Here is a 13,964-nt window from a genome sequence, read left to right as displayed (position 1 = left end):
AAACCAGCCCCTTGCTTACATGCAAGGAGCCCCCAGGCGGCTGGAGTTCAATCTGGTGTGAGGCAAAAGGTTGCGCCCTGCACTTGATCCCCTTTGAGAGGGGATACTGCCTCCCTCTGTCTGCCCAGCCTCCCTTGGCTTGAGCACGGTGCTAAGGTACAGCTTGCGCAGGCACTGGGGGGGGAGAGCAGAAGACTCCAACCCTCCTACTACACTCACAACTGAGTTTCCTGAAGACAGAAAAGCAAAAGTTTTAAGAACATAACGATGACCACACTGGGTTGGACCAAAGGGCGATCGGACCCGGCGTCCTGTCTTCTGACAGCGCCAGTGCCAAGTGGCCCAGAGGGAATGAACGGGGCAGATTACCATCAAGGGATCACCAACTTCCATTGCCCATTCCCAGCATCTGGCCGAGACTAGCCTTCTGCATTCCCAGAGACATTTGGGTGCATTTACACCGGCAGCTCCTCAGAGGGGATGTACACAACTGAGAACTGTCAACTTTTAAACAGTGGCCTAAGTCTCTCTGGAAATGGAGCAGCTGACAACAGCACTTACGCAGCTGGACAAATATGGCATAAACGTACAAGCAGAGGGGTCAGGTTGTCGCACCTGTCGGTGGGGTCGGTGTTCCGTGCTAGTTGGTTTCCTGCATAGAGGGAACATGCTCAGGTGCTGAAGCTACAAACATTCAAATTGGAAGTTTGTTTTTTTTTAAAACAGCAAGGACAATTAGCTCTGGAAAAGCTTCCCAAAGCAAGTGGGAAATTCTCTACGTGTAGGACTCTTTAAAACCAGGCTGAATGATTTCCCACAAGATACTCTCTAATTAAACCACAAGTTATTGGATTTGATGGCGTCACTGATGTAGCACACAAAATCAATTCTCTTCACTGCCAGATTCACTGGGTGAAATGCTTCATTCAGCCCTGCAATACACAGGACTCAGGCCACATCATAATTGTTCTTTTCAAACATTAAAATCTATTAAGGGGGATTTCTCCAACATGAATGTTTTTTACTCATGACTATTTCACAGTGTGAAGCACTCCAACTACATACTCCACAGCAGTGATCTTTTCTAATATGGAAGGAAGAGTCTGGATTTTGTTCACCACCAAATTGCAACTACATGATGAGCAAAAAGAAACACATGTGGGTGCAGAGGCCCTAAAAGTACTCCTGTAACCCACCGCATAGAGAAAAAAATCTGACACCAAAGACTTTAACTCAAAAGACTGAAAAATTGCAAACGCTAGCGTAGAACATGAAGATACAATTTTCCTCATTACAACTGATTTTGCATCAGCAACACTGATCCACAGCAAATTAACAGAAGGTATGCAAATATTTTTTCCAACTTTAGGTAGTGTCCTGCTTCAGGAAAGCAGCCACCAAGAATTGCATTATACACATCGCTACATAGATCAGAACTAGAGGAACAAATGCAAGGGACACAGGAGGCCTCATCCAAAGTTGCGGTGACTTCCACGGACTTCTGCTGGCTCTGGCTCCTTCCCATGGTCCCTTGTAGGGGTTTCAGGCCCCTGTGCAGGTCACAGATGTGTGTGTGGCTACTGTAGATGCTGACAATTCTTGCAGAGAAAGGATGGCCAGCATTGTCCAATGATCATGCTGTGGTAAGGGAGGTATCGGTCCCGTTAATGATCCCCAAAAATATAAACAGAGTTTAGATTTTAAAAAGAATTGTACAGTATACAGAAAATTATAGACTTTAAATTCAAAGTAGCCATTTGACCCAGGATACAGACCCTCCAGACAGGTCCCAGCCACCTGGCAGATTGCACATTACCATTCTCATCTGGGTGTGGCAGTCCAAAGGCATGTTGAACGTCATGTGACTACAACGGAGGCTATGTCTATATAACCTAATGTTGCCAACAAAACTTAACAAAAGTAGCCAGAGGGTGTTCCCGCTTGCTCCCTCTGTCCACAGGTCGTGTCCACACTGGGGTCGTGTCCATCACCGGCAGTGTGAGCAGTGCACTGTGGGTATGTATCCCACAGTGTTGTGTTGTGGGAAGGCAGGGCGGATCCCTGCGCATCTTGGGATTCCCTCAGAGTCTCCCACAGCCTCTTCAGCTGCTGGGAGCAGCATCCTGAGTAGCTTTGTGAGCTGAGTAGTGTCAGAGCAGCACAGCAGCCTGCCCCCCGCCCTCCGCAGCAGCAGCCTGCCTGCGGCTGTGTTCGTAGTGCAGGGCAGAACAGGAGCAGTCCAATGACTTGCCCTTCGTTTGTTCCACAAAGGGAGCAGCTCACGCAGCTGTCAGACACTTCCCGGAGCTTGGAAAGGCGGGGGGGGGGGGCCTGCCTGCAGGGCAGCAGAGATCAAAGCCGAGCAGACACAGCAGGGCAGGCACTGTGGGATACTGGCAGAAGCCAGTGCTGTCCACAAACCAAACAGAGTCCACACTGGCTCTGTCAACAGCAAAGGCAAGGGAAAAGAAAAAATCTGAGGCTATGTCTACACTACAAGGTTTTTGCGTAAAAAACAGTGGAGTGTCCACACTTCAAGCACGTTTTTGTGCAAGTACATCAAAAGAACAGAAGAGTTTCTGCAGTGTAGGTAGTCCTTTTTCTATGAGGAATAACTCCCTTTTGCACAAGAGTTCTTGTGCAAAAAAGCGTGTGGGGACGGGCAACAGGGTTTTTGCACAAAAAAGGTGCTCTGGTGGCTATTCTGTGAATAGCAATCAGCGCTTTCTTTCAAGAGAGTGTCCATGCCGTCTGGGATGCGCTTTTGCAGTGCGGACATAGCCTCAGAGAGGTGGAAGAGTTTCTCCGGACTGAAGTCTCATTGCAGCGTGTATGCTCTCACTGTTTTGTTGCCAAAAGGCAGGTTATGGCGACAGAACTTTGTAGTGTGGACAAAACACCAAAGAGCCCAGAAATTACTTGAAAACAAATCTATCCCTCTGTAAATAATTGAATTCTGTTACAAAAAAGGTAGAATGAGCAGTGAGACTAAAATGCATTCAACTCTCTGAAACACTGGCAGACTGAGGATGTTAAAGCAATATTGTGGCTAGTCACCATTTTCTATCTGGTTAAATGGATACAATGGCCATCAGGAGATCAATATTTTCCTCTGTTACCATCACCTGAGATTATTAACCAATGGTTACCTTAAAATCTCTCATTGTCATTGTCTCATCTATGCTGCTTGGGTCTTTATTTCTCTCATCTGGGACGGTGAAAGTAGCAAGGCAAGTTTCACTTTGGGACACTGCACTAACCAACAGGGGACACTGATGTTTCATATGTTTTTAAAAAGAAAACATGAAAATATTGCTTGTGTTTATGGCCCCTTCACTTCCCAGCTAGGCGTACAAAATTCCTGAGCTGAGTCCCAGCCCCGCTAGACAGAACTCGCCTAGATTTGGTCAGAGCTATGCATATGCCAATCTAATGTAAACTGTGTCGTACAAAATAACCAATAAGCTTTTATATCTTGAAAAAGTTTCAGCAGACAAAAGCATTAACCCAGCAAGATATGTGCTGTGCTGCTTCCATGCTGTGTGTTTAGACTCTCTCCTTTCTCAAGTCAGCCCAGAACCAGTACCATCATTCTTTATAGCAGTGATATGGCTGTGGTCACCAGAGGGTTAAACTGCTTTAATCATCCACACAGAGTCTACGAGCATCAAACCTGGGGGGTGTCCTGAGGAACTCCCCACTGAATCCACATTACACAACTCTTGTCCTGTCTCCCTACCATCAAGATTTGGTATTTCCCAAGAGGAAGGGTTCTGCTTGAGGGAGGGGACTAGAGAAAAAGTAGAGTTTGCCAGCTGAAACATTAACTCCGGAGTTTCCCAGAAGCTGGAGTCAGAGCTAGTGTGTTTTAACAACCAGCATGTGATACGCTGCTTTAACACAGCCAGTGCTTCTCAGATGCGCTCTCAGCTAGTTACCATGCTACAGACCCTGCCAGATAGGATATTTGATCTTAATAGGCTCAAATTCCTGACCTTTAAACTTCAAATACAGGCTGTAAAGGAGCAAAATGTCTCAGTACTGTCATGCAAGTGTGCTTTGACAGCATGCCTTCTAGAGAGATCCCATACACGCTTCACTAGATGTTCCTTTTCCCCACAGACAGGCAGAAAAACATGCACATTTCCAGCTTATCTACACAATGTGCAGACACCTGAGTAACAGCATCTTAGCAGCCAGAGATACCCGCCTCTCCTGCACAGGGCATCCTCAGGTCACGATCCTTCTTACTTTTATTAGCCTGAACACAAGACACAAGACCCAAAGGTCTTACAATGGGGCCACAATCATGGCTGATTAGAGAAAGCAGACAACACATTACGCCAGACTCTCAATTCTGGTGCGTCCCCCCGGGGACATTTAAACAAACCCCCAACACAAGGTTTCTGAAGAGTTTTTGCAAATCAAGCATGAAATTTGACCACATAAGAAAATGTCGACGCTTCCAGTTATTTACAGACAACACGGTACACCTTGCTTCACTACCAAGGGGTTTCTTGGACACGTCCCAGTAAGAGACCGGACTGTGACTTCAAGCAATGGAGACAAGAAGCCACAAGATGAAAGGGCTCCTAGTTAAGAATCCAACACACAGATCCCAAGAAGCACCCTCCATGATGCCGCCAACCCTTGTGCCCGTGTGCATCACTGGAAGTTCAGGTTTTACATACAGAGTTGACTCTGAAATAAGGGGTTAGTTTCACACCAGCCAAAAGGGAAGGAACGTTAGGTATGCAAGTGATGATTTGCGGGGTACTGTATACAGGAGAATAGCCTTCCCCTATGGATTTGAGGCAGCAGCATGTAGCTGAGGTATCATTAAAGGGCTAACTTTACCTCTCAACTGTAGCTGGAGGAGAAAAATTGATAATTCTGTTACCAGCCGCTATCTATGTAGAGTTCACGTAAGGGCTCTGAGCTCCCCAGGTCAGTTATACACCACCTGTGTGCTACCAACTGCTCTTCCTAGAGAAACCAGACAAGCAGGGACTGCACTTTGCTTTGGGATCACTGGCACAGGCAGTGACCCTTAGTGCAGCGTTAGACTGACTAGTTCTAGCGCCCAGATCTCCATCTTGAGACAGCTTTTTGAGAGTGTCTGAACTGAATCAACCCTGAACAACACTTTTCAGAGACTTGTGCCAGGCCTTCGATTCCAGGCCCCCTGTAAGTGTCCAGGAGCTGACCGAGCATCCCTAAGAAAACAGTGTCATTGATGGAGGAATTCTACCACGGAACGGAAAGCTGCACTCGAGTCAATGGCAGATACATGGCTCCGTTTCCTAGTCCCACAGTAGCTTAGCAAAGTTGCATTCGGTCACAATTGTTGTTCGGGATTGGCACTGACTGGTTGATGGATTAGCTTTAGGAGGCAGCTGTGAGTAAAGTTGATCTGAACCCCACTGAGCTCCAAGAGCTTGAATACAGTGATGACATTGTCTTGTTGGCTCAGTTTGGTGGATTTGTATAGCTATTGGCTGATCTGGCCAGGCAAGAAGCAGCATGCATTGGTCTGGTTATTAACCCAGATAAAATTATGTCCCTGGTCATTCCCACGAAACAACCTCCCCCTCCAGAGTAAGCTGGTTGTAATAGTAGCCTGTCTGGAGGAGGCACTGAAAAGATGGGACCTGTCAGATAATTGGGCAGCATCACAGACAGTGCCAGGGGATGCTAGAAAGATCTGGTCATTTGTAAAGCAGGTGGTGATGGCACATTTGGCTATCGTAAATTGAGCTTGCTATGAAATTGTGGATCTGTAGAGAAATCTGTTGCGTGAAAGTTAAACATGGGTTCTGAGGGAAGCTAAAGACCGTTGGAATGATATTTTCAATTCTCATCTTCATCAGCTGTTCTGTATCCAAGAGCAGGACAAGACCGAAACAAAGACATTTAAATCTGAGCCAAACAACCAAGTTCTTCAGCACTGATTTGTTTTCAGCAGCTTTCTTGATATGAACATATTATTTGCATGAAAGACCAACTAAATTCTGAAGCAATGTTGTTACATAACCAGTGATCATGTTGGTGCCCAAAACTTTGATGGTGACCCAAGTGATGGACCTAAACCGAACCCCCAGCCAGACCACTGGAAGGGCCTAGCCAGAGATCGACCCAGGAGGCACCTGCTCTGCAAGGAGGCCACGTCCCTTTGCGATTCCCCATGAAGATGATGGGCTTTGAAACATGCTACTTGAGCTCATCTGGACACAGAGGCCAATGCCAATGGAACGCTGGCTAATGAAGGGCCCAACATATTCTCCGTTACATACAACAGCTTTGCTATTACAACACTTCCTTGTAAGGGTTAGCAACATCTCCATGATTTGTGCAAGGATTCACTCAGACTCTGCTGGGGGTGGAACGAGCACCGAAATCCCATCAGCAAACCAAGAAAACTTCTGTGCGCTATTCACTGAATTAATTTCCTTCCTCATTCTGCAAACCCCTGGCTACAGATGATTCTGAAGTCAGAAATAATCAGGAGCCAGAGCCGTTTTCTGTATTATATTTTTTCTGCTAGATTCTCACCCACCTTGGGAGGGTCTGCATGAACTGCAGTCTGGAGCAAACACTACACATTGTGCAAGCCAGTAAGAAACCCAGGATTCCTTTCTCTTGGAGTGTGGCCCCCAGGTACTCTTCCCAAAGATTCATTCGACAGAGGCTGTATTGGAAGTTTGGTGATTAGGAGACTGGCCAATAGTTTTAAAACAGAACTGAAAATTCTGACACATCTAAGCAACTAACAGTCACAAAAACTGGCATAATTCACTGCTGCGGTTGCCTGTCAAGTAGCTGCCCACATATATTTCCAGCCAACATTCACAAGAGCAGCTGATTAGTTTGGTCCTATCTGGAGACGAAGGAAGCCCTGGGCACAGTGACAGAGCTAGATGGAATTTACATGAATCTACCCAGTAAATCAAAACAGAAAACCAATCCATTGCTTTGCACAGTCTTTAGACACGGAAAGCCCCTTCATATGCCTACTGGAGCTTCAGGCCAACAAGTTTCTCTAGATGAAGAGGCAGAGTTCAGTCATGGAAATTAATTGAGCACGTGCGTTTCTCAAAGACACGACCATTTACAAGTGCCCCAGCTGCCAAGGGAACTGGAATCCTTGGTAATTCCCCTCAGTCTGACACTGGAAAAACGCTCTGAAGCTCCTTAGCAAACAGGCACTTAATTAACAAAGATCTCTCCTTTTTATTACAGATCAATAGAGGGTTGGAGTCAGTGGCATGACATAAGGGGTGTGCTGTGAGTTGGCCGTGCAGGGCACAGAGCAGATACCAGTCTGGATCAGGTGGCAGAGTATCAAGAAAGAATGGAAAAACCATTTCTGACTTTACCTGTCAGTCAGTGATTAGTGACATTTCTCAAATAGCCCTGCCAGAAACAAACATCACTTCTAGCATCTACTCTAGAGGTTAAAATGTTGTCATCTTTTTCACAGCATTTGGTGTCTAAAGTTCACTTTTCTTGTGACCAGTTTTCTGTTTTAACCTATCCAGGCGGGGAGGGGAGGGGGAAGAAATCCCAGTGCATCAACAGATGGAGCTCTCTCTGTTCAGTTAGCCAAGCAAGGAGGTAGATGTTCACAGACGGTCTCTTCAGATGGAGCCCAGAAAAGAACCTTATACTGCTTGGCTGGCACCAAGGTACTGGCAGGGCATCATCATGGGTGCTTTAGCGTGGCATCAAGACTTGTCCTCCAGCTACATCTGAACCAGGTGTTCTTAGTGGCTAAAAGAGAAAAGCATCTTTGATTAGCTTTTACACTAGTTCATGGTGCACCCACATTACTCAGGACAGTACTCTCTGAACAGCAGTTGGAAAGATTCTAACCCTCCATTGGTCCTTTGTTTGAATTATGGCCGGTTTTGTTTGAGCTGCCCAAGAATAGCACCTGGTTCTTCCTGTTGGCTGTGACGGTGCAGTTAAACCTCCTCCCCTGCCCCGCCCCGCCCGAGCTGTGCTTCCCAGGTTAGCTGTGGAGAAGCAGGTCACAAACAAGTGCTAATCCCAGAGCTGTGAGGATCATAAGTGGCATTGGCGTGAGAATAAGGAAGTATGAAGCTTCTAGATTAAACCGTGTTTCCCAAAGGACAGAGGCAGCTAGCAAGTCGACATCCAGACCAGAACTGATAGTTCAACTAATCCACAAGACACCAACCAACCGGTTCTACAATATAACAAAGGCTGAGGCAACTGGTCCAGTCTTATCTACTTTTCCCAAGACTTATAGATTAAATTATATGAATGAAGGGAAAGATCACAGCTCACCTCATCACATCACAACACATGAAAATCCCATGCAGCCTTGATTCCCATCTTCACTGCTGTTGAGCTTTTTCATCCGGTACTGGCGGATCTCTCTCACCAATGTGTAAAAAGCATCTTCAACACCCTGAATGCAAAGGTTCCTTGTCAGACAGTCTCTCCCCCACGGGCCTGGGCATTTCTCTGGACTCAAATCACCATTTTACTGTTCCAAAGGGTTCTTTTGACACACTAACCCAAAATGCATGCTTCTCTCCAGGGCAGCTCCCAGCCCACTCGGAGCCATGAGGATCGGGGCCAATTTACACTGCAATTCATACACTATACACTCATATTTCCCACAAGTCAATTCTTGACTGAGAATTCTCCCTTGGAGGAAATCATAAGCAAGCAGCCAGAGCAGCAGTCTTCCTAAGATGGAGGCAATGGCCAATTGTAGCTAGAAGAGGAGGTTCCCAAAGATAATGCCCTCAGTAGGAAATGGGGTTATTTCTTGGCAAATTGCTTCCAGGTTCAAATTTCATTTTCAGGCTACTTCATAGTAACTTACTGTCCCTTTCCAGGTTCGTTCTGCAAATTGACACGTCTGGAGCAATGACGTGGGGGAGCCCAATGAACAGAGAGCAACAGGCAGAGAACAGTCTCTATAGAAACGCAACACTCCAAGGACATGCCACTGACTTAGCTTCAACACGGCCTTGGGTAGAGCCAAAGAAAACTTGGCAGCTTTGGGACTAAATCCCAGAGGAACAGCATTGGCTCTTGCTGCAGGTTACTGGAAAGGGGGATGGCCCAACTCTGATCTGGTTGGTAAAGACGTGGCATTTTTAGAACCCAGTTATGGGACCATCCAGAGGAAAGTCAATCAGTGTTACCGCACACTCAGGTTGCTCTCAAAAGGTAAAAATGGGAAAAGGTTTTACTCTGTCTCCACCCCAGGCCATCAGCACCATGAAAGAGCCATGTCACTACCATATTTATAGCGGCAAGTAGAGAAATCACAATGGAAGAATGGAAGAAGCTTGTTACCTGTCTTGTTTTGGCTGATGTCTCAATGAAGGGGATCCCATAGCTCTTGGCTAGTTCTTGCGCCTGTTTTGTATCCACTGTCCTTGTGGGCAAGTCACACTTGTTTCCCACTAGCACCATTGGCACATCATCTGAATCTTTCACTCTCTTAATCTGTTCTCTGGGAAAACAACACATTAAAAACCAGCTTTTCTTATACAAAAACTGAGTTTTAAACTGACACTTTATTACAAAGTAGACATTAGGGCTGGAAAGGCCCTCACAGAGCTTAGTCCCTAATCCACTCTCCTTACCCCACCAGCAGTGTTTCCTCTCAGATTTCCAACCGTGAGCGGAGAGTTGTGGCTTGTGCGCCAATACTGAGGTTGCGTGTGCTGGCTTGGATGTGTGCCACCGTGGCACCCAATTTATTAATACACATGTTCCCAGTTGCTGGAGCAGACCCCACCTGGCCCTGCAGCATGTCCCATTCCCGGCTGCTGGAGCAGACACCGAGCCCGCCATGCGGCATGTCCCGTTCCCAGCCCAGCCACCAGAACAGGCCCTGGTACCCCCTGCCACATGGCAGCCCTGGCCACTGGAGCAGGCCAACCCCCGCCACAGCAGGTCCTGGTCCCCTACCCCAGCGGCACTCTCACCACATCATCTTAGCCAGCCCCTCCGGCTGCGTGGCTCTCCTGAGGCGGTGGGCAGAGAAGAATTTTGTTGTGCATGGTTGTGCAGGCGTGCATCTTAGCAGAAACGTGGCCCATCTGTGGATTCACCCTGATGTGCACCCCCTTCGCTACTATGCGAGGTGTATCCTGTATTCCATGCCACTGAACCATTACTGCATCTTCAACAATATCTTGGTGGCTATTCCAGTCTCCACTTGCTGACTATTTATGAAGCACTCAAATTCCCTCTAAGCTGTGCAGCTGCTTGTTAAGCCCTGTGCAGGGGCTCAGGGCTATAGTGGGGAGAGGCACCTCTCCCCGCTGACTCCAGCACGGACCTACCCTGAACTTGCTGTAGCTGGGGGAGCCCCAGCCCCACGCCAGCCTTGCCAGAGGAGGCTGTGAAGGCTAGGACTATAACAGAGTTTACAGAGAAGCTAGATAATTTCATGGAGGTTAGGTCCACAAAAGGCTATTAGCCAGGGGATAAAATGGTGTCCCTGGCGTCTGTCTGTCAGAGGCTGGAGAGGGATGGCAGGAGACAAATCGCTTGATCATTGACTTCGGTCCATCCGGTGCTGGCCACTGTCGGCAGACAGGCTACTGGGCTAGATGGATCTTTGGGCTGGGGGTAGCCCTCTTTCCCAAGGGCAGCTGGCCCCACAAACCCAAAGCCAGCATCCCCAGCTCCACCCCAGAGCCTGCACTCCCAGTCAGAGCTCTCACCCCCGCTGTCCCACCCTGAGCCCTCTCCTGTTCTCCAATCTCCTTGATCTCCATATTGGTGCACACAAGCGATTTGTTCTGCACAAGGACCACTGTGCGCCACTCATACTCTGAGTGGGACTTCACAAGATATTCTGAAGCTCAGTGTGCTGGATGGCATTTCTGCAGCACTTATGTGAAGATGACTGATTGTCTTGCTTGTTTGGTCTCCACTAACTGCGTGGGTGAATATGCTCAATGCCAGTTGAAGATTGCACCCTTCCAGCCTTCTCTCTCCAAAATAAACCTAAGAAAGGCTTTCTCCCAAAGTGCAAAACGTACCTGTAGAGATTGATATCGGCAAATGATTTGCTGTTATTAATGGCAAAGACACAGAGGAAGCCTTCGCCAGTTCTCATGTACTGGTCCCGCATAGCGCTGTACTCCTCCTGCCCTGCAGTATCCAGAATGTCTAGCAAGCAGGTCTCACCATCAATAACTACCTGCTTCCGGTAGGAATCCTGAGGGAGATACAAACACAACTTCGAAAACTAAGACAAGACTTGGTGCTACGGCTGCTGCTGCACCTTACCTCTGCCTCTATTCAGGAGGCATTTCCTAGTGCACAGCGTAAAGCTGGCCGCAGTTCCACAGCTTGCTCTGCTCCCTCAAACGTTGTAAGTAAACATTTGGAGTGCAGGGCATATTGCTAGAGACCTTAATGGACATGTGAGAAAGGCCATTCACCTCTGGAAAAGCAAAATGCTGCCTCCTACCCCACTGCTGCTGTAGGGCAGGGGTGGGCAATACTTTTTGATGGGGGTACTAGGCCAAGATTTTGGAAAGTGATCAAGGGGCTGCACTTTTCTATGGAGGGGCTGTGGGGTTTGGAATGGAGGTTGGGTGCAGAAGGGAGCTGGGGACAGGGGATTGGGGTGCAGGATCTGGGAGGGAATTGTGACCTGGGGCAGGATGTGTGTGCAGAGGATTTGGGTGATGACCTGGGGAATGGAGTTAGCAAGTGGGAGGGGCTGAGGCACAGGAAGCAGGCTCTGGCCAGAAGTCAACTTTACCTTAGGTCAGGGCTACTCAACTTTGGAGCCCCGGGGGCCACAGTGACACTCACAGCACATGCTGGGAGCCACAACTTAAGTGTGGTTGCATGTACATGCAAATATATATGCAAATAGCTTCTTTCACACTGACGGGCACGAGTGCAAAGATTAAGCCTTACGTGCAAGCGCTGGACCCAACCGTGGCCAGTGCGAGCCAGTCGGCATCTCTCAGGCTCTGCCCACAAGGCTAAGCAGCCAGCACGTCCCACAAAGTCCTGGCGCTCCTGGCACCTTCTGCCCAGGGACTAGAAACGCGACACCCTGTGCCCTCTGCCAGTGCTCACCCCGCTGGGAGGGGCCTCGCGGGCCCGGATTGAGCCCCCCGGGGCCACGTGCCGAGTAGCTGTGCCCTAGGCCGGTCCCAGCCCGCAGCCCGGCAGGATCCGCGAGGCGGCGCCCTCCTGCAGCAGCCCAGCCACTCGGGTCCGCTGCTCAGAGCCCCACGTCAATCGCTGCGGGGGCCTAGGGGAGCAGCCAGGCGGTGCCGGCGGGGGGCTCCGTGCAGCGCGGACCGTCCCTGCAGGGGCGAGCCGGGCCCGTCGGCAGAGGGAGGCCCCGCGGGCCGGGGGGGCGCAGTTCAGGGCCGCCCCTCACCTCGATGGTGGGGTCGTACTCGTCCACGAAGTGGTTCTGGATGAGCTGGATGGTCAGCGCGCTCTTGCCCACGCCCCCGGCCCCCACCACCACCAGCTTGTACTCGGTCATGGCCCCGGCCCGGCCCGGGACCGGCCTTCCGCCTTCCGCCCCCCCCCCCCATCCCCCCCGCCGGAAGGAGCCGGGCCCGGCCCCCGTCTGAGCTTGCGCTGCGCGCGGGGGGAGGCACCAAGCGGGAGGCGTTTTTCAAAATCAGTAAAACTTTATTCTATTTCCATTCTTTGCCATTAACAGAAATCGGAGAAAGCAAATGTTTGTTTCACAAAGATAATGCATCTCCCAGAGAAGAAAAACCCTAAACTGAGAATAGAGGTCATATGAAAAAACCGAAAAACAAACCACAGGACTGCCCTCTATTCCAAGAAAATAACTCCTGATCTTTTTGGTTAAAGTAATACTTAGACCAATCATTCAGTTTTCTTGCTTGATAAAGTGTGACTGGGGAAGAATGGGGGGGAGGGGGGGAGAAAAAGAGCACACAGACATCAACTATTTCACCTTGATGAAAGTCTCAATACAGCTATGGAAAGCCTAAGTATTTATTCTTTTACAGTACACTGGGTGCTGGCTGCAAAAAGAAAAATGTATTCACTTCAGGCACAATTTTTAAATTTAAATCAGTAAAAGAAACTGGGTTTAGAAGCTGCAGAGTTCTAAGCAGCAGCAAAATCTGTGCATTGTTTTATATATTTAAGTTACCACACAGATGGCACACCTCATCCTTCTGAAATTCTGCACTGTGCCTACTAATTGCAGAGTTACAAAACAGATCTACTACTCTGGAAGGTACTTTCACTGAGCTTTAACAGAACTTTGCTACATGGACTCAAGTTTAAATGAGATATGAAAACATATGTAACATTTGGCCGTCAACTTAAAAAGTTATCTGAATGCTCATACAGATTTATATAAAAAAGTTTATCTAGTCCACCCTCATATGGTCCTTCAAATTCAAGCTGAACTTGAAGTGAGCCTCCCACATGGAGGGGAAGATAATGCAACTGAGAGCTAAGGCATAGTAACACCTTGGCAGAAATAATGAGGATAGAGTATACATCCTTTTAGTGCAGAATTTCATAAGGTCTACCGCAGTAGAACTGTCTATAATGTTCACTTACATAGGCAATGTAGATTTGCAGTTACCAGTTGCGTTAAATGCACCATTCAAAAAGCGTCTAACAAGTGATACTATAAGGCGCCACCTTAAGTCTCCAGGATGCAACTGTGCATAATTTTAAAATGGTTTCATAAATTTATTTTTTAAACATAACATGAGGAAGGTGTTAAACTGGTATAATAGCTTCTTAGAATTTGGAAGGGATGAATAGGGAGATATTCAGTACCCTTCACCAGCTCCCATCGCATCATCCTACTTAGTTATGTGCTTTATGGTTCTGCTAGTCAATAACACCAGCTTGACGAATCTTTCTCTCTGCAACAAATCCCTGTAATGACATAAAACAGCATTAGGCAACTGCAATGTGAAGTAATGGGTATG

General features: G+C 48.1%; 2 protein-coding genes across 5 annotated transcripts in view; both read right to left on the bottom strand.

Annotated features, from left to right (window-relative positions):
• Window positions 1–7,210: 7,210 nt before the first annotated feature.
• On the bottom strand, window positions 7,211–12,567 carry NRAS (NRAS proto-oncogene, GTPase). The gene is made up of 5 exons (XM_075909907.1): window positions 12,407–12,567; window positions 11,040–11,218; window positions 9,337–9,496; window positions 8,311–8,434; window positions 7,211–7,770 (listed from the first exon to the last, which is right to left on the bottom strand). The coding sequence occupies exons 1-4, from the start codon at window positions 12,515–12,517 to the stop codon at window positions 8,315–8,317; spliced, it is 570 nt and encodes a 189-aa protein (XP_075766022.1). The 5' UTR covers window positions 12,518–12,567; the 3' UTR covers window positions 7,211–7,770; window positions 8,311–8,314.
• A 348-nt stretch (window positions 12,568–12,915) lies between these two features.
• The window catches only part of CSDE1 (cold shock domain containing E1), a 43,141-nt gene continuing 42,092 nt past the window's right edge, over window positions 12,916–13,964 (bottom strand). For all 4 annotated transcript variants that reach the window (XM_075909905.1, XM_075909903.1, XM_075909904.1 and 1 more), the window contains one exon: window positions 12,916–13,911. In XM_075909905.1, the coding sequence (XP_075766020.1) occupies window positions 13,864–13,911 (48 nt within the window). In that variant the 3' untranslated portion in view covers window positions 12,916–13,863. The remainder of the gene's footprint in view (window positions 13,912–13,964) is intronic.

Source organism: Pelodiscus sinensis, chromosome 27 (assembly GCF_049634645.1).
Source record: "Pelodiscus sinensis isolate JC-2024 chromosome 27, ASM4963464v1, whole genome shotgun sequence".
In the NCBI taxonomy this organism is placed as follows: Eukaryota; Metazoa; Chordata; order Testudines; family Trionychidae; genus Pelodiscus; species Pelodiscus sinensis.
The sequence above is the reverse complement of the archived record's forward strand: the minus strand, read 5'-3'. Positions and strand labels throughout refer to the sequence as shown.

Excerpts from the sequence above, each read along its gene's own strand:
- NRAS (XM_075909907.1), bottom strand. The coding sequence starts at position 12,517 with ATGACCGAGTACAAGCTGGTGGTGGTGGGGGCCGGGGGCGTGGGCAAG. Across the intron at positions 11,219-12,406 it reads AGTACGACCCCACCATCGAG|GATTCCTACCGGAAGCAGGT; the intron begins GTGAGGGGCGGC and ends TATCTCCCTCAG. Across the intron at positions 8,435-9,336 it reads CATCAGCCAAAACAAGACAG|GGTGTTGAAGATGCTTTTTA; the intron begins GTAACAAGCTTC and ends CTTTGCATTCAG.